Genomic DNA, 18586 nt, shown 5'->3' with positions numbered 1-18586 from the left:
GGCGTTCTTCTTGCGCAGATCTGCAAAGTTCCAGCGATCCTATTGGCGGAGCAGCGCAGACCCACGCAGAACTGCGGACATCTGCGGTACACAGAAGCAACCTGTGCTTAAAATGCAAATCTTAACTTTCCTAATATTACCGGCATTAATAAGGCACCTCGATCTAAATAAGCATTTAACACTGCTCATGTATTTATTTTAATGTTCCCGTGACTTTAAAATAAGATACAAAATACAAACAAACTGATAAATTACAGCGCAATTAGAGGGAAGTTATGTCAAGAGCCCATTGTTCAAGCAGCTGGCAGCAGACTATGTAACCTTGGAAAGTACAAAAAAAATACTTGTTTATTAAAAAAAAAAACTTTAGAATAAGTGATTTTAGCATTGGATTTTCAAATTTTAATTTTAATAAAAACAATGGCAAACTAAGTAGATACAGCCATTCCTGACATAAGTGTGATTAATCATACATGTTGTGACTATCAATCTATAAAACCTTATGTACCTTCTTATACATCTAGGGATTCATTCCAGGCTTTACATTGTGTGTTGCAAAATAAAAACTCCCAGTTTCACACACTCTAATTACAAAACTATGACTAAAATGAACAAACTGACATTCACTTATGTTTTAAGTTAACCAGTAAGTTTATTTCTTTTGGTTGTTTATTTAAAATCCATAAAACTTTTTTTACACACATCATATTTAACTTGATAGAAAACAGGTTTCGGAAATCAAAAACAGTTAACAAAACATTGTGATTTTCGTGAAGAATGAGCACAAGAAATGTACTTTAAATTAATAAGGAAAATGGTAAGGACAATAATATGGAAATATGTTTGAAATGTACTGATGTCAATAAAGAAACTAAAAGAACACAAAAAACACAAGACAAAGAAAATATAATCTAAACGCCACTGTTTTGCATCTGGTATAGGACAGAATACTACAAGGGTCCTCTACAAAGTTACCTATTAGCATAATTAAAATAAAGCATATGGGACAGGAAAATGAGCATTCATGAGGGCATAACTTTAAGTCATGAAAGCTAGTTTAAGGAGTACTAGACTACCTAACCAGACTTTTCATTTTGATAAAAACTACAACCACACAATCTATGTAATCTATAAGCAACCCTTATGAGTGAATAAGTAACCCTAATGAGTGAAAACTGCATTCAGATACGTTTTATGTTTTAGTCCTCAGTGATACATTTTGTATCTTTACACAAAACACTGCAGACATATGTTAATGTGAGCAGATGCACAAATCCATAATTTAACTAAAAAATATGCAAAGCAGAAAAATAGGTAACCCTGTCATAAAACAACTTGTAAAACCTACCTTTTGATCACTTCCCCCCCAAAAAAATGGGTAAAACAAAGAATTTTTAGGGTATATGGTAAACCCAGTGTTCATTTAACACCCTCCTGACACCCCCCAAAGAAAATAGCAGGACGATTTGAAGAAAAATCCCTAAACCAACCACAGTAGAGTGCATTTGAGTTTCAGTCATAAATATCAGATAAAAATCAGCCTAACTAATTTGTTTAATCAATTCAAAAAAGACTTACATTTCTATTTACATTAGCTAAATTATAGAATATTATGTAGCAGCTTTCTCTCAAGAAATAAAGTTTCAAAGACAAATTCCCTTACGTACCCTTTTGTGGACAAATAAGTTGTTCACAATTGATGTACGCAATCCCTTTCGGTCAGTTATTAGCATTTCTCTAGAATGTTATGACTCAATATCATATCTTGTAATCATCTTAATTTCATCAGACCCATATGATAATTGTTTTCCTCTTAAATTAGGTGCCTTCTCTGCAGGTTTTTTGTAGTTCAACTCTTGCAGGGTTTTACCTATCGAGCAGAAAACTCAAATTTCTTCAAAACAATACAGTGCATTAAAACGGAGTAAGCAAAGTAGTACTTCTTTTATACCAGCTTAGGTAAGACAAACAATATGTTGTCACTACTGAAATGTGTGAAATCGTAATTAATACATTTTTGTTGCATTCATATAAATCTTAAATGTATTTACATAAATACAAAATAAATACTAAGATGCTAATTGTGCATTTAGCAGTGCTTACTCATTTTGAGAACTAGCTGGAGGTCAGACATGTTAAAAACTCTACAGCTAGACATTAACATAGGACATAAAAATAGTTACGCGTATGTACAGCTTTTGATATATACTTAAAAGTTCATATTCAAGAGTGGAACGGGAGAAACAAAATCACATTCATTTTAGTTTCCCATTTTGTGCGTTTTGCCTTTTACTTCTACAACATTCCACAGCCTTTTTTTGATTAATACTTTTGTTTAAAAATAATCTGGCAGGGTGTTCAGAGTTATTAACACTGCAACGAGTCAATACCACTATGTGACTAACAGTCAGAGAAAAACATAAAAACATAAATAGCAATGGGAAATACATGTGAAGGGATCTGCTCTATATCTTGAGGGAAAACTGCTGCTCATTATAGGTTTTTGAATGTTAAAACTAATATAAACAGGCACACATACAAAATCTACAATTTGATAAAAAATCTGTCAAACAGATTCAAACATTCTGGATTTCTACATAGCAGCAAATTACAGGCATGTGGTGTATACAGACGGAGGGGTCTGCATCAAATGAGCAGCCAACTAATGACAATAACACTTTTTTAAATATTTATATATATATATATATATATATTATACATTTATACTGTACATATATAATACACAGTCTGAGTCAGTGTGAGCATGTGCCTTATTATAAGTAAGAAATCACTGGGTCCCTTGTTGACACACTGGTGATTGGATATCGCTGCTTCTCAAAAACAGCCATATTCCAGATCTGGAAAATACAAACGCAGAATTAATCAAATAAGGGGGTACGCATGTTCATATTTTAAACAGGATAAAAATAGGATAAAAAGACAGCACCCAAATCAAGGAAGTTGTCTGCCAGTTTAACTGAATAAAGTAGAAAAAGCCAAAACCACACCATGAGCCAGGAGAGAAAATTACACATTTGAGGGAAATGACATGGACATGCTCAGATGAAGTGTGGGGACGGCAACGTTACAGATAAATCAAATTATAGGGTAACAGATAACAAATTATCTTGATTTACATCTAAACTTCATTCCCCACACTCGTTTGATCTTCTGCCACACATTAAAAACATGTTCATGTTGCAGAACCGAGAACCCACTCACACTCTTCATGAAAAAATATAATTTTGCGGGCAACATGAATTCAGACTGATCTTTAGCAACATATTTACAACAGCCACCAACCTCAGTACAGAATTCCCACAGCTACCTTGGCTCCCCATCACATCGTCCGGCTGTATTCGATGCCGCTTTTTGCAGAGATACCTGACCAGGGTAAAAAACTTCGAAGGAGGTTCTGTGCTTGCCGGTATATCCTCTGAGGAATGGAACAGGGACTCAGGTTTGCTAAAGTGGATCCAATATGCTGAATATAATCAGTGGGAATGCGTTAAGGGAAAAAAATATGTTTCTGGTGACATTTCATAAACACATTTCACATAAACTGCACAATCCACAGAAATCACTGGACGACTTGAAAATCTAAAAATGCATTTAAGATCGCAGGCAGTTTTGATGATATTTTGTATATCTACCTCATTTCAAAAAGAGACACAAAGCAAACTAAGGATGAAGATGCCATTCAAGCCACACAAATAATGCTCATCTCTCCTGTCTGTTTGATCAATAAACACAGGTTGTGAACCACCAATCCATATGCCCTTGGACAGTTCACAAAAATAAGCACCGTATGGGAAAGAGCAGCTCTCTAAATACAAATTGATAAAATAACAAGCCATGCGAGAGGCAAAGCAACGAAGTTATAAAACACTACAAACATGTTTACATTAAAAGCAGACAAGCTTAGTAAATCTCTACGTGCATTTTACATTTTTCATTGTTAATAAAATCACTTACATCAGTGGACTAAGCGACCCATAAAACTGGAAAATTAAAATACCAACACATACTTATGCATCCTATTATTTAGCTTTCCTGCATGGACTGGGCAGAACAGCATTGATTAATTCCTGGCAAAGGCACACACATACAAAGCAAAATATAAAGTTTGAAAGGATATAAAATTGTCCAGGGAGGATGTCCACCATTAATATAGAGTACGTAGGTAAAGCCATCTTTCAGCACTCCCCGTATGGAATAATAATAGGGCAAATAGTGGTGCTGTTTAAAGTCTCTGTTCTCATAGAAGTGAATGGCAGTGTTATTTGTTGTAAGAACGTGCAGGTAGATTGCTTTACAGTGATCTTGTGCTGTGGTGGATATGTGTTCTTTCAAACTTTCAAGCAAGAGGGAACCTAAAACAAAGCAAAGGAGAAAAACGCTTTTGGTTTATACTGAATTTTAGAAAACATTTCATGAGATTTGTATTTTCTATACAGCACTGATCTCGCTGAAAGATCTTGACAATGTACAAAACACACAGAGGACATTTATGGCGCAATACCTTACCTATCCCATGTTTTCTAAAATCCTTCACGACTCCTAAACTTAAAATGTAAGCTACCTGTGTATCAACAGGAAAGCTAGAGGCCAGAATGTCTCCATCCTGTGGACAACCGAGAAACAGCAGGGTAAGAGGAGGAGTGCAAAGAAAACAATGGGAAGAGGTAAACATGTTGCCTTTGGAGCACAATCGCAAACACAGGGTCTGCACTAATTCTGCAGCAGGTACCATGTGGGGACTAAGGATAATATACTGGAACAGTACAGATAACACGATGTCTTTATAGAGTGGTATCCATAGATGATGCAAGAGACCAATGATAAAGCAGGACAAGAATCCTTTGATACAGGCAGCTTGGGCTACTTAGGCTAGTTATCAATAAATATATTAATCATAATTCATAAAAGTGGAAACATTTTGCCACACTGATGATTTGATACAAGCATTACAAAAACAACGGGAGTGGGAGAACAAAGCAAAATAACACACATTTAACGTACCTCTTTATGTACTTTTGTTCGGCCTTTTATTTCAGCCACTATCATTCCCACAATGCCGCATTTGAATGTGGCGGCCAGAGAAAAGAACTTCTTGTTTGAAGTGATGTCGCGGTACCATGAGTCCGGGTATCTACCAACAAAACAACACAGCATCACAGAAGAGAAAAACCTCAATTTAGATATCTCTAAAGCTGGTCATCAATTTAAACTCCTGACTGACGACATTCCTTGTGTTGTGTATTACAGTTTCTGTATGAAAAACAGCTAGACAAATTCAATAATGCCACAAGAACACTCAGATACACTTTTCGATGACTGAAACCACAGTACTTACTCAATGGGGAACCAGTCACCACACAGCTGTTTGACGGTGTCTATGTCATCGTGACAGAGCAGTCGAAGCTTGATCTCGCTGAGCGCAGTGGGGGACACTACGTCTGTCATTCACACCTGCAGCACAAACAGTGACGTCACAGCGGGCAGCAGCAATCTCCTCACACAAGCTGCAACCCAGACAACTCCAGCCTCACTTTAAAACAACGTCAAAGAGATGGCAAGTTTACATTGTCCAATCTGAAGTTGAATCAAGCTAGCTTTGTTCACCTGTTCATTCCCCCTAAATTGCAATATAAACAGTTAACTTTATGGTATACATAACATATTGCAATTACAAAAGTTTACCAAAAGCATTTGCTTACACTGGCACCACCCTCATTCAACGGTTAAAGGAACTGCAGTTTATGTCAATAAACCACATGTGGAGAGAAGATGCAGCTTGTTTGTTTTTAGATGCAAAGATACAGAATTCTGAACTGGAACTATTTCTCCTTCTATTTAAAGCCATAGCAAAGCTTAAATAAAACTTTTCAAATGTTGTAATTTGCAAAATGTGTATTCAGATGTGTGTAACCCCCATTCATCAAGAGATCTGCACATCAAAAGTCTTATCAACTGCCAACATCCAACCTGCATCAGACTCACCTGGTCATGACCTTACCACCTTAAAATCATAACTTTCACTTTGTAAGAGGTTATTTTCCCATGGAACAGAAGAAACAAAAATGAACTCAGCAGATTGTACACAATTACAAAAGGCAATAATCTGATTAGCTTTGAGGATTAATTCAGACATTCAAAGATCCAAATTCAAATACGATCCCAACACACAATGAATTCACATTTTCAACACTGAACACTGTGATTAGATTTTTTTCAGAAAACACATTCAAGAACAACTAAGCAAACGCGGACATATAAATAACAGCAATACAACTATTTATCAGCAGCACTGCGCCAGTATAGACCATCATATGTGTCATCATACGAACAATTAATAAGCAGGACTTGCAATCGAGCAAAAAAAGCATTAATCATGGCATTAAAAGAAAAAATCACAAAAGCGATGGATACAAACACATACTTTTTTAAGGGGTACAAATATTGTCATCACTGTTATGAGTTCCACGGAAATGAAAAGGACTAGGAATTTTGTGGAAAATGATAATCAACCCTGGCTTGACTAAAATAAGATAATAGGCCAAATGTTACATGATCAATATTTATAGAGCGACATGAACTACGTTAGTATGCAAACTAGTTTGATAGCATACCCTTGTTTCCGCGCTCAAAGCGAGAGGAACAAACTTATTTTCCTTTGTCGTTTCGGGTGATGTTCACTGGAGCGGGAGCACCATGGTAAAATATGTTATTCCGTTATTAAGAAAGTAAACAGAATAAACACCTCTGCGATCTGCGGAACAGTTTATGTCTAAAGAGGTTTCCTTCCGGTATGTCTCAGCAGCCCGGAAGTTACCCTCGTACTGAGGCCGCTGCATGACACGCACGAATGGTGCATTCTGGGATTTGTAGTGCTTTTTTTTAAAAAAAAAGCTCAATGAACACGTGGAAGAGGGTTACTTTGAGGTATTGTCTGTTATTAGGATTGTGATTAAATACACCAATCAGCCATAACATTATGACCATCTGCCTAATATTGTGTAGGTCCCCCTTTTGCCGCCAAAACAGCCCTGACCCGTCGAGGCATGGACTCCACTAGACCTCTGAAGGTGTGCTGTGGTATCTGGCACCAAGACTTTAGCAGCAGATCCTTTAAGTCCTGTAAGTTGCGAGGTGGGGCCTCCATGGATCGGACTTGTTTGTCCAGCACATCCCACAGATGCTCGATTGGATTGAGATCTGGGGGATTTGGAGGCCAAGTCAACACCTTGAACTCGTGATTCATCAGACCAGACCACCTTCTTCCATTGCTCCGTGGTCCAGTTCTGATGCTCACGTGCCCATTGTAGGCGCTTTCGGCAGTGGACAGTGGGCACCCTGACTGGTCTGTGGCTACGCAGCCCCATACGCAATAAACTGCGATGCACTGTGTGTTCTGACACCTTTCTATCAGAACCAGCATTCACTTTTTCAGCAATTTGAGCTATAGTAGCTCATCTGTTGGATCAGACCACACGGGCCAGCCTTCGCTCCCCACGTGCACCAATGAGCCTTGGCCGCCCATGACCCTGTCGCCGGTTCACCACTTCTCCTTCCTTGGACCACTTTTGATAGGTACTGACCACTGCAGACCGGGAACACCCAACAAGAGCTGTAGTTTTGGAGATGCTCTGACCCAGTCGTCTAGCCATCACAATTTGGCCCTTGTCAAAGTCCTCAGATCCTTACGCTGCCCATTTTTCCTGCTTCTAACACATCAACTTTGAGGGCAAAATGTTCACTTGCTGCCTAATATATCCCACCCACTGACAGGTGCCATGATAACCAGATTATCAGTGTTATTCACTTCACCTATCAGTGGTCATAATGTTATGGCTGATCGGTGTATAAATCACTCTGATCTTGTATAATTCCCTTCAATGGGATCCAACTTGTCTGTTATGCAGTCAAAATATGATCAGTCTTTTAAAATCTGCCACATTATATATATATATATATATATATATATATATATATATATATATATATATATATATATATATATATATTCATAGAAGTACCAGTGTTCTATTAATTTAGCACCAGACATATGCATTTCTATATCTGAAAATCCATGGTTAAAAACATTAATATAGGGTAAATACAAAATATGCATCACAACTGTTTTCCAAACCGAGAACACTGATTTTCCCAGTTTGACATATTCAAATTACAGTGGCCGAAAAAAAAGCAACAGAATAATTAGAATATAAAATTTATTACAACTGCCCAACAAATACAAAAAAAGGTGTTTTACATTTACGGTCATACAATTAGTAGCATTTATTTTGAACAAACTATGAAAAATGTATACATCATTTCTGGTCCATACCATTTCCACCTCCATCTTTGCACTGTATATATAACTAACATTTTCCATGTTCTACATTCCCAGTGTGGAGAACATCATGTTGCTGACGATGAACAATGTTCATGTAATAAAAATTGTGCTTTAGATGCCGATTTAGTGCAGTGAATTTCTGACTGTTGAGAATTCATTGACCCTGCGGTACAGGTTTACCATATCATAGAGCATCAATTATAATAAAACATCGTCTTTGGTATGTATGTGGAATCAGTTTTTATGCAGAATTTAAATGAGGTTTTATCTTGTGTCCAATTTTTAACAGGTTTCAGGAATAAGTTTAAAGAGCTACTGAAGTCATCAGTTAGCATATCATCAAAACTGATGCTCATTCGCTAACAGCCCAAAGCATTGTTATGAATCTCCAGATATTTTTAAGTATATGCAAAAAAAATGACAAAATAATTTGGGAGCCACTGTGCATTACATATCAAAGAATAAACCCTCCATTCTCCTACTATCCAATATGTCTTGCTTATGAAAAGTCTGTGCCATCATGCATCCCTGCAACATTTAAAGTTAACAGATGGATCTTTCCCCCCGAGAAAATGAACAAAAAACTCAAGTTTCCATGAATTTGAAAATGGTTTCTTGAAACGCTCTGTGGGATTCCACTTTCCCTTTACCTAATGATACTAGAAAAAAGTATTTAATATGGAAGTTAGGGAACCTCACACAGCAGCCCTTTAAAGCTGAACTTTTCTGACCTTTCCTTTGCCAAGGACCTCAGTCCACAGGGGTAAGCAAGATATAGATGCACAACAAATATCAGGGTTGGTACTGCTAATCCAGCCTGCAGACGGTTGTAGAGATATATATACAGTGCAATCAAATGGATACGTGCTGCTGCTAGCGAATCGGGCGATAAGAAAAGGCCATCCCTGGTAGAAAAGTCGGCACTGGGTGTGCGTTGTGAACGGGGTGTGCGTTGTGGGCGGGGTGCACAGGATGGGTGGGGAGTGCGGCAGGAGCAGGGCGGGCAGGATGAGCAGGGTAGGCCAGTGGAGGGGTGTGGATGTGGGGGTAAAATCCAGGCTGGAATGCAGGCGGAGCTGGCTGCTGCACAGGGCCCGACAGAACCAGCTGAAGCAAGCTGCGGAAAGAGAAACCGTCAATTAGATTCAGAGCGAATATCTAGATCTAAGGGCACGTCAGCTTCAGAAATGGAATAGCTCCTCCGGTGGGTCTATTTCAAGATACAAAATTAAACTGAGAATGTGAAAAAATGCTTCCTGGATTCAAAGAATGACAGAGCAAGATGTTAGTGTGATTTCATCTGGGGGGGAAAACATATGAATGGAAATAGCACTGATCTAATATTCCTTTAATTACATGAATTAAAAACAAATCCTTACTTGTTATGGGGCAACCTGGAGCACAGCGATCTCAGGTCCTCTGTTAAAAAAATAAAAAAAATAAAAAATAAACTGAAATCATGTTTGCGAGAGAAAATATAATCATGTTACATTGGTATATTTTCAAAGGAATAAATCCCCTCTATCCTGGTTACGAGTTACAGTTTATAGTAGCAGAGAGTTGAACATGACTCCAATGCCATTCATGCTCGAGACGCTTGCACAAGTACTGAAAATATATTCCTATGATGAGCTAGACATGTTTCCGATTCAATCCCGGCCCTACCTCTGGTGCACAAAAGAGCTCCGGACGCCACAGCAACCTGCAAGGCCTGCGCCAACCGGTCCAAAGAAAGCTCCGTCTCTTTGGTGGCATTGAGTGGATTCAGTTCGTCCACAAGTCTGCCAAGCTCCTCAACGAGCTGCGCCACGTGCTCGAACAAGAGCAGCCCGAGGCGTCCATACAAGTTTTTTTCAGTCAAGTGGACCTGGAGAATCATGAGAACCTGCAGGACGCTCAGGTGGAGCTTGGAGTAGAGCGACTGCGAGTCCCTGTCCCTGTCAATCTCCACTTGCTCTTTGGAGAGTTTGTTGGCGTGGCCATTGGTGAGCGAGGGTTTCCTGTTCCTCTTGTAGGCCAGAGAGGACTTGACACACCAGCGCACCAGGCCGACCACAGGGGTGAGGTCCAGGCAGCCCAGTGGGAGATTGGCGGAAATGGGGGTGTTGAGGAAGGTGATAAGGGTCAGTCGGGGGTCATCAAAGATCCAGGTGACCACCATCTCCAGCAGATCGTGGGGTGGGGTCAGGTCTTCTGTTGAAATGAAAACACCCAAACTATATACTGGAGCTCTATAAAGTGATACTTTTCAATTGTATTGCAAGAAGCAAAGCAAAATAAGAATCAAAATCTGACTTCTCTTGTGCAGAAGATATTCATTCAAGGGTTTGTCAAGGACATGCACGGGCCACTCAGTGGCAGTCAAGTACTTTATTTTATGTTTTTAACCTCCAAAAAGAAAAATACAATGTTCTATTTAAGGAATACAGCTTCAAAGTACAAATGCATCTATTCAATGAGCCTAAGAATTCAATTTCCTTGTATGCACTATTCGAAGTGGAACCGAAAATCTATCCCCTATTCCTAAATAAATTAAATAAATAAAAATGCAATGCATCATGTTGACAATACCTGTAGACAAGTCATAGAGTGCCGTGACTGCGGTGATGAACTGACAGCAGAAGCGAGGGCTGGCACTGAAGATCTGTTTCAGGGTCTGCACTGATCCAGGCACCAGGCTGCAGTAATCATCAACCAGGACCTTGGCAAGCCTCACACAGTAGATAGAATGGGTTCTCTGAAAAGCAAAGGTATGGAAGGTTACCAAAACAAAAAGCAACTCCTTACACTGAACTAATGCCAAAATTAGCAAATCAGTTCTGTCCCCCCCTGGCCTTTTACTTCAAAGAATCACCTGCTACTTTCCCAGCTATATTCAATGCCAGGTATAAATATATAAAAAATACACAATTCAAATATTTGTAGCTGCTGCTATGCCATGTTATTTTAATTTATAACAAATAGAACAGACAAAAAGTGCACCAGTCCACTAGAGATCATCCTTTTCCCTATAATCAATCCAGCAGATCCCAATACCTGCAGCCACGAAGCTGCACACTCTAAGATCGGCACCCTGCAGACCGCCACGGCCATGGAGACCAGCTTCCCCAGCATGGCCATCCTGTTGTCGTCGGCCTTGTTTCCCTGAGGGCTGAACAGAGCGGGGAAGATGATCTGACGCACTGCATCTTTGCTCTGCTCCTGGAAGTAGCTGCACATGATCTCCAGTAACTGCAGCTCCTGCAGGGAGCTCATCCTCTGGAGGGGGGAACAAACAGTCAATTAACAAATTATTTTTTTGAGAATCATGAGTTTACTGTGGTTTTTACTATGCACAGAATCACAGTCTCCAACTGAGTATTATGATTATTATTATTTACCAGATGCAATTACAGTCTCTCAGATTCTGCTACACAATATCTATTCAATGGTGGAATTTCAAATGCATCAATCGTTTGACAGTTTCTAGAAGGTCAGGTTTTAGGTCAGTTTATAAAATTACAATTTGACAGGATGGGAATCCATTTAGAGATATTTTATCGTATTATTCAAGTGGCAGAGAAAGCTCAAAGTCAAACCTACTTCTGTCAATTGTTACCACAGAAGTACAAACTGTAGTTTAAAAGGCTAATCATTAATATCAATCTATGGCCAAACAGAAGAAAACATCAGTCAACAATAACTGATGAAGACTAGAGGGGAAGACAATTCTATTTTCTTAAAATGTGTGTTCTCTACCTAAATCGTGAGCGTTACCTTTGGCTGAACATTGCGATCTTTAGGAACGTGAAACACAAACTCTTCCACCAGTTCAATGGTTCCCTTGTCCACAATGGGCACCGCTGTGTTCTGGAGCTGGCTGCTGAAGTAGATGTCCAGGTGATAGAGGACCTCCTTCGCAGCGCTCAGGGCATCTCGGCGCAGGAGCGAATGGCGGATATCACTCATCGTGTTCTGCAATAAGAGATGCAGGGTCCATATTGTGGTGGAGAGCAAAGGAAGAAATGTCTCTTGCTGCCATATTATCAATATATGAAATCAGATCAAGCTTACAGGTTTATCTATCTATATAGGTGTGTGTGTGTATTTAAATCATAATTAAAGTTATTGTTATGCAGTATGGCTGGAATCAGACTTATGTAATGATGTTTGAGTGGACATCCACCATTTTTTACAGTAAACTACAGGACATGTGCAGCCGAATCCATCATACCTTATAAAGTGCAAGTTAAGTCTGAAGTCTACCCTATAGATCCTGCTGTAAAAAGCATGCAATTAAACCAAACTTAGGTCCTGGACTTGCAATACATGTACTGTTGTATTATAAAACATGTTATTATCAGAAAGTGATAGGCTTCAATATGGTTATTGGTCTAACTTGGCAGAAAGAGCTCACTGGTAAAGAGGAAGGAATACACAGTTGGATCTGTCAGATAACTTTGACCAAGTTTAACTTGCACCAATTAAATACAATTTTCAAAAGATGTTTAACTCAAATGTAACAAAGCAGCCGTTGGTCTCTACATACGGCAACTAGAACATTTTTCTACTTCCCTTAAGCAATGCATATTAGTTAAAATATAAATTCACGGTCTATTAGACCAACTAAATGAACTAAAAGAATTACAAAATAAAAACAAACATTCAAGAACATTTAATTAAGTTATAATTTCCCCTAAGAAACACAGAAGATAAATAAACGCGCTCCTAAAATTCTCCGGTTTATTTAATCCCTACTCTCCCCGACAAAGCAGCCCCAATCTCGGGTTCAGCACCCAGCCAGACCCCAGGCTTCGGTGACTACAAACGGCCTTGGTGGAGATCGTGGTCAAGTTGAAACGCATTTGCTTGATTTATGTCACATTTACATCTCAGGCTGTACCTTGCCTAGTTTTACCTTATTCCTCAATGTCACCCCAACATCCCTTTGGTTTAACGAAACAAAACAAATACAAAAATATCTGTTACAAAGAGGCACACAATAGAGTTTCGCCGTATACCGCAGCGGTGAGGCTGAAGTACGGCAGCCCTTTTAGGACAAATGGCGATTGCATTAGACCGAACAAGTGTCGGCTACCGTGTGCTCCGAGATGTTAGTCTTGCATAGAAATGTATTTGCATAGAAAGGACTACATTTGTATTCACATAATCATTTTTAATACTGGTAGAATATTAGAGTAATTTACAAATGAAAAATCAACAAAGAGTTATGGAATAGAGGAAATAAGATAATAATAATTATATTATTATAAATAATAATATAAATTATAAATAATATAATTTATTCTATTAAATATAAAATGAAAATGATCTTGCCAGTGGATTTATATATATATATATATACATATATATATATGGCTGATATGTCTATGGGTTTATCAGTGTATAAATAGAATGATCTACTAAGTTAATATTAGCTAGAATTGCTGTTTTTAAAATGATTTTTATTTACATAATATTGAAGGTCATGTTTAGACTGAACGCATTAACCTTACAGTATTACAGAAATAGTTTTATTGTAAATAGGTATATGAAATATGTAGTTCTAACAGACGTAGAGTAAGTGCAATTCATGTTTTAGTATTGCTTAAATGCACAAAGCATCCACAACTTTCAATAACTGTACAAAGAAATATACAGATGTTTGACAGGTTCTTTACAAAATATGTAGGTACTTTATTGATTATATTTTTTCTTACTTTTTTATTTTTAAATATTCACACATGGCTTTGTTCCTGTCTTTGATGTCGCCGCTGTAGCACACAGGCTATGAGTTCACACGGTCCTTGTAAATACTACAACATTGAAGGATTAGGTCCTCCTTGTCCTGACATGGGGAACAGGATATCACTGGAAGAGTTGACTCCCTATATAAAGAACTCAGTTTCAGAAATGCACAGTTCTCTCCCCGTCACTGCAGGTAAAGACACAGGACTGAACAGAAGAACAGGTAGAAATGGTCTTCATGGAATCTTTGCTTAAACTGAATTACCTGACTCTCATAGACAAGTGCTTTTATTCATGAGAAACACCATTACTGGACACAGACAGAGGCCATTCAATAAATTGTGTGGCTTGTTAAGGTCATTTTGCGCACCTGAATTACTTTGGGTTTGCCACACCAAAGGAGGTGAAATCTTATGTAATCGCTTTTACTTTTATATTTCGTATTAATGACCTATATATTTATTTTTCTTTCTGAATGTGTGGCGTAGGTTGATTATACAACACATTCATTCCTACTTCAAAGTGTCATGATTGCAAACTTAAAACAATAAAATGTGAAAACTGAGAGTCTACTATTGCAAGGCATTATATATATATATATATATATATATATATATATATATATATATATATATATATAGTTGGCAGTTAACTGCAAAGCACTTATTGTAATTAATACAATTAGGTGCAATTAAATGCAACACTTCTTAGACTGAAATCATGCATGACTTATGTTTAAGTGCATGGAAATTAATACAAATGCAGTGGTCCTGTTGAAATGTATTTGCAACTATGCTAGATTTCTTCTATTACCTAGGGCCACAGATCGCTTCATAAAATAATTTCCTGTCAGCAAATCGACTTTAGCTTCTCGTGTTTCTTTTCCCAATTAGACTCAGGAGAATGTGTCTCGTTTCACTATGAGGACTTGTTCTGTACCGTCTGCTGCTGATTGTAACTGATTGTAACTTTTCTCCTCTCGAAACAGGATGCTGTGCAAGGCATTGTTTGTACTGGGGCTGGTGTTGGCATGTGTCGAAGTGGCCAAGTGTTCCTTGTTGATTGGGGCCTTTAATATCAAAGTCTTTGGGGACAAAAAAGCATCCAATGCCACTTTAGTTAACATAATTGTTGAAGTAAGTCTGGCAATATATACCCTTAATCCAAAGGCATGGGAGTTGTACCATAGATAACAGACAGCTGAGCTACCAGCAACAAGTCAATGATCATGCCAGTTCCATGTTCTGGATCTGAGTCAGCTCAAGTGTACAAAAGACAGCATATACAATTTCAGCAGAGAACAAAAAAGCTGAAATCTTTCTGCAGCTCAGGCAGGGAGAGAAGCGATCAAAGATATTTTATAGAATATCAGTGAAAGCAGACAAGGGGTCTCAGTATAAACCAAGAACAGCAAGAACATTCTCCTGTCTGCAACCCAGTCCATGATGGACCTTATCAAGGAAAATCCACACAGTTGCACCTTCCACCTCCCCCACATTCCTGTTAAACCTTCTGATGCTTATTAATCTAATTTGAGATTGTTTTTTTAAATATGAGTAGCTTGTTACACATATTATTGTATGCATGTGATGCCTCTCTCCCCTTTGTTTGTCAGGTAGTGCACAGGTATGACATTGTGGTCATTCAGGAAGTGAGAGACAGTGACCTGTCTGCCACCACCAGCCTGATGCGGGACCTGAACAGGTGAGGGGAACACCTTTCTCTAACCACAATATTAAATGTTTGAGCAATAGGGCTCCATGATTTAGCTTTCTATTAACCCTGGATGGATTTTATCTGTTTTAATGGTGAACCGACAGACTGATGACACATGAATCTTTCAGGGTGTTTATAGAAGAGTGCCTGTAGGCAGCTGATGTAGTTACAGTCGGAGTTTGTTTCTCCTTTTCCAAAAAGTGAACGCTGTAGTTTTACCCAGGACCTTTTGTTCGAATGAGGCTAACATACTCGCTATGGCTGATATAAACCTGTTGTCTATAGATGAAATACAAATTAATTGACTTAGTTAACAGTCATGTAGTGCCGAACAAGGATCAAATAATATTTTGTATCTGCCATCTGCTTTCCCACAGGGACTCACCTTATGTATACCGGCATATAGTCAGTGAGCCGCTCGGCAGAAGCACCTACAAAGAAAGATACCTGTTTATCTACAGGTAAATATTTCCAGATTTATTTTATCCTCATAAACACAAAAATGTGCGTGTGTATTTGTGTGTATCGAAGGCTATACAGTATCAATATAAATCCAAAAGATTTGGAAGAAAAACTATGTTCTACATGTTGCAGACACTGTGACTACAATGACTACTTGCTAAATTACTTTATTTAAAGGGCAAAGGAACAGCATAGCTCTATGTGAAGGCTGACTCATCTGCTTCTTCATCCAGTAAAATATTTAATTTCAAAACAGAAGAAGTGATTTCCATTACACTTGTATATTTTAAAATGGGCTCTGGAATCAATGGGTTTTTGGGTTTATTGCAGAGATGAACGGGTGTCTGTGGTCGAAAGCTTCCAGTATGACGATGGCTGTGAGTCCTGTGGGATGGACACCTTCAACCGAGAACCCTTTGTGGTGAAGTTTGCATCCAAGTTTTCAGGTAAACTACGTTTCAACAATATTCCCTTCCTTTGCTGGACAGAGTGAAATGAGCAGCTTTGACAGTTATCAGCGATTAAACAACAAGCACAAAAGGGAGCACACACAAACACAAGTATTTGCTATCTTGGCCTTGTACAGCCTGGTGCACAAAGATGTTTTTTATTATGGGTGCAAAGGTGTCACAGGTAAATGACAACTACTCGTGAGCGTGCTCATTTTTATCTGTTCAAAATCACACACTGTTTTGTCTCTCTTTCCAGCTGTTCCAGAGTTCGTGCTCATACCCCAGCACACCTCCCCTGACAGCGCTGTGGTGGAAATCGACGCTCTCTACGACGTCGCTGCATATGTGCAGAACCACTGGAACACCGATGTGAGCAGAAACCATGTGTTGAGTCAGGAGCCTTAACATGCAGCCAAGCTAGGTTTTTTTGATAGAACAGAAAACGAGTGATACAATTATTCCCTGTTTGATTTGAGAGAAAGTATATCTCCAATGACAGAGGTCTTCACCCGAGACAGAGTTTCTGCAAAATCAAGAACATCAGTTTAAAATATATACATAAAAAGCAAGTCCCATTCCCTTTGATTGACCTGAAAGTTGGTTCTTCTGCAGAACATCCTGCTGTTGGGAGACTTCAATGCAGACTGTAACTATGTGCTGCCCTCTGATTGGGAGAAGATTCGGTTGCACACTGACTCCCAATACGCCTGGCTCCTGCCCAACAGCGTGGATACCACTGTCGGCAATACACACTGCGCTTACGACAGGTGAGATAAGCTAGTCAAACACACTAGCCTGCATCACTGAGCACAAGTCAATTTCCCCGTTCACTTGGGCTTGCAGGTAAGTTAACTCCAGCTGCTGGTGACAATGCCCCCACCTTGTTATTAAAAGCCACAGCACAGGTTTATTTATAGGCCAGCAGGTGTGAATTTACCAGTTCTATACAGCAGTTACATTAATACATTAATGTTATTGGACAAAAACAACTTGTGACATTACTAATTCAGTTTAAACCTCTCCAGATTAAATTATATTGTCTCTCCCGTGCAGGATTGTTGCCAGTGGAATAGAAATGAAGAAAGCCATCATTCCTGGGTCCGCTAGAGTGTATAACTTCATGGTTGCTTTAAATCTGCAGTACCCCATGGTAAGACCGTGTTTTGTCTAATTCTCTGTGTTACACACAACCTGCAAAATATGCCAGGAAAATATTGCAGACATTAAAACTCAAGGCAATTCCAATAACAATGCGGGCACATTATCAAAATGCACTCATCTCTCCTCTCTCTGCAGGCTTTAGCTGTGAGTGACCACTTCCCAGTTGAGGTGGGCCTGGCGGGCCCCTAAAAGACCAGGACAGTCACACTAAAGATCCCAATGGAGTCCGACAGTCACACGAACAAAACAAACCATTGTGAGGATTTAATTGATGAACCTAGTAGACCATGACTTCAATCTGGCAGATTGAGGAGTGTCTGATTACAATACATATTTCTCTTACAAAGCATTTTACACATGTACAGTAATTGTCCTCATAATATACCAGTTATGAAAGATGCTGTGCCTCTTTATTTCATACCATTACACGTGTCCCTTTGCAGTTTGGTGTGAATGCGTTTATACTGGAATAGTATCAGAATATCTTACACAATGAGGGTTTGTTCATTGCTATGATGCAGTTTCATGTTTTGTGCACAAAATGGATGCAATACAGCTGAAATCAGAGACTTTTAGCATGTGCCATGTGGTGGTTTCAGACTGCTTAGCCCGAATGAAGTGCCGCATCCCGACCCCCCAATATGAACATTAAAATCCATTAAAAACAAGCAAGAGAACAGTACAGAGTCTACTCTATCATGTAATAGCA

General features: G+C 38.7%; 3 protein-coding genes across 3 annotated transcripts; 1 reads left to right on the top strand and 2 right to left on the bottom strand.

The window, feature by feature from the left end:
* Positions 1-627: 627 nt before the first annotated feature.
* naa60 (N-alpha-acetyltransferase 60, NatF catalytic subunit) lies at positions 628-6810 on the bottom strand. The gene is made up of 7 exons (XM_066689403.1): positions 6633-6810; positions 5357-5472; positions 5023-5152; positions 4528-4624; positions 4139-4373; positions 3304-3497; positions 628-2858 (listed from the first exon to the last, which is right to left on the bottom strand). Exons 2-6 carry the CDS (start codon positions 5464-5466, stop codon positions 3341-3343), a joined length of 729 nt encoding a protein of 242 aa, XP_066545500.1. The 5' UTR covers positions 5467-5472; positions 6633-6810; the 3' UTR covers positions 628-2858; positions 3304-3340.
* A 1410-nt stretch (positions 6811-8220) lies between these two features.
* Positions 8221-13413, bottom strand: ints15 (integrator complex subunit 15). The gene is made up of 7 exons (XM_066689515.1): positions 13257-13413; positions 12116-12313; positions 11396-11617; positions 10931-11096; positions 10025-10552; positions 9739-9778; positions 8221-9476 (listed from the first exon to the last, which is right to left on the bottom strand). The coding sequence occupies exons 2-7, from the start codon at positions 12305-12307 to the stop codon at positions 9233-9235; spliced, it is 1392 nt and encodes a 463-aa protein (XP_066545612.1). The 5' UTR covers positions 12308-12313; positions 13257-13413; the 3' UTR covers positions 8221-9232.
* Positions 13414-14273: 860 nt separating this feature from the next.
* dnase1 (deoxyribonuclease I) lies at positions 14274-18519 on the top strand. Its single transcript, XM_066689495.1, has 9 exons — positions 14274-14309; positions 15075-15222; positions 15702-15790; positions 16180-16263; positions 16595-16710; positions 16973-17085; positions 17329-17483; positions 17770-17866; positions 18013-18519. The coding sequence occupies exons 2-9, from the start codon at positions 15076-15078 to the stop codon at positions 18064-18066; spliced, it is 855 nt and encodes a 284-aa protein (XP_066545592.1). The 5' UTR covers positions 14274-14309; position 15075; the 3' UTR covers positions 18067-18519.
* Positions 18520-18586: the final 67 nt, after the last annotated feature.

This window comes from Amia ocellicauda, chromosome 17 (assembly GCF_036373705.1).
Source record: "Amia ocellicauda isolate fAmiCal2 chromosome 17, fAmiCal2.hap1, whole genome shotgun sequence".
Classification (NCBI taxonomy): Eukaryota; Metazoa; Chordata; class Actinopteri; order Amiiformes; family Amiidae; genus Amia; species Amia ocellicauda.
The sequence above is the reverse complement of the archived record's forward strand: the minus strand, read 5'-3'. Positions and strand labels throughout refer to the sequence as shown.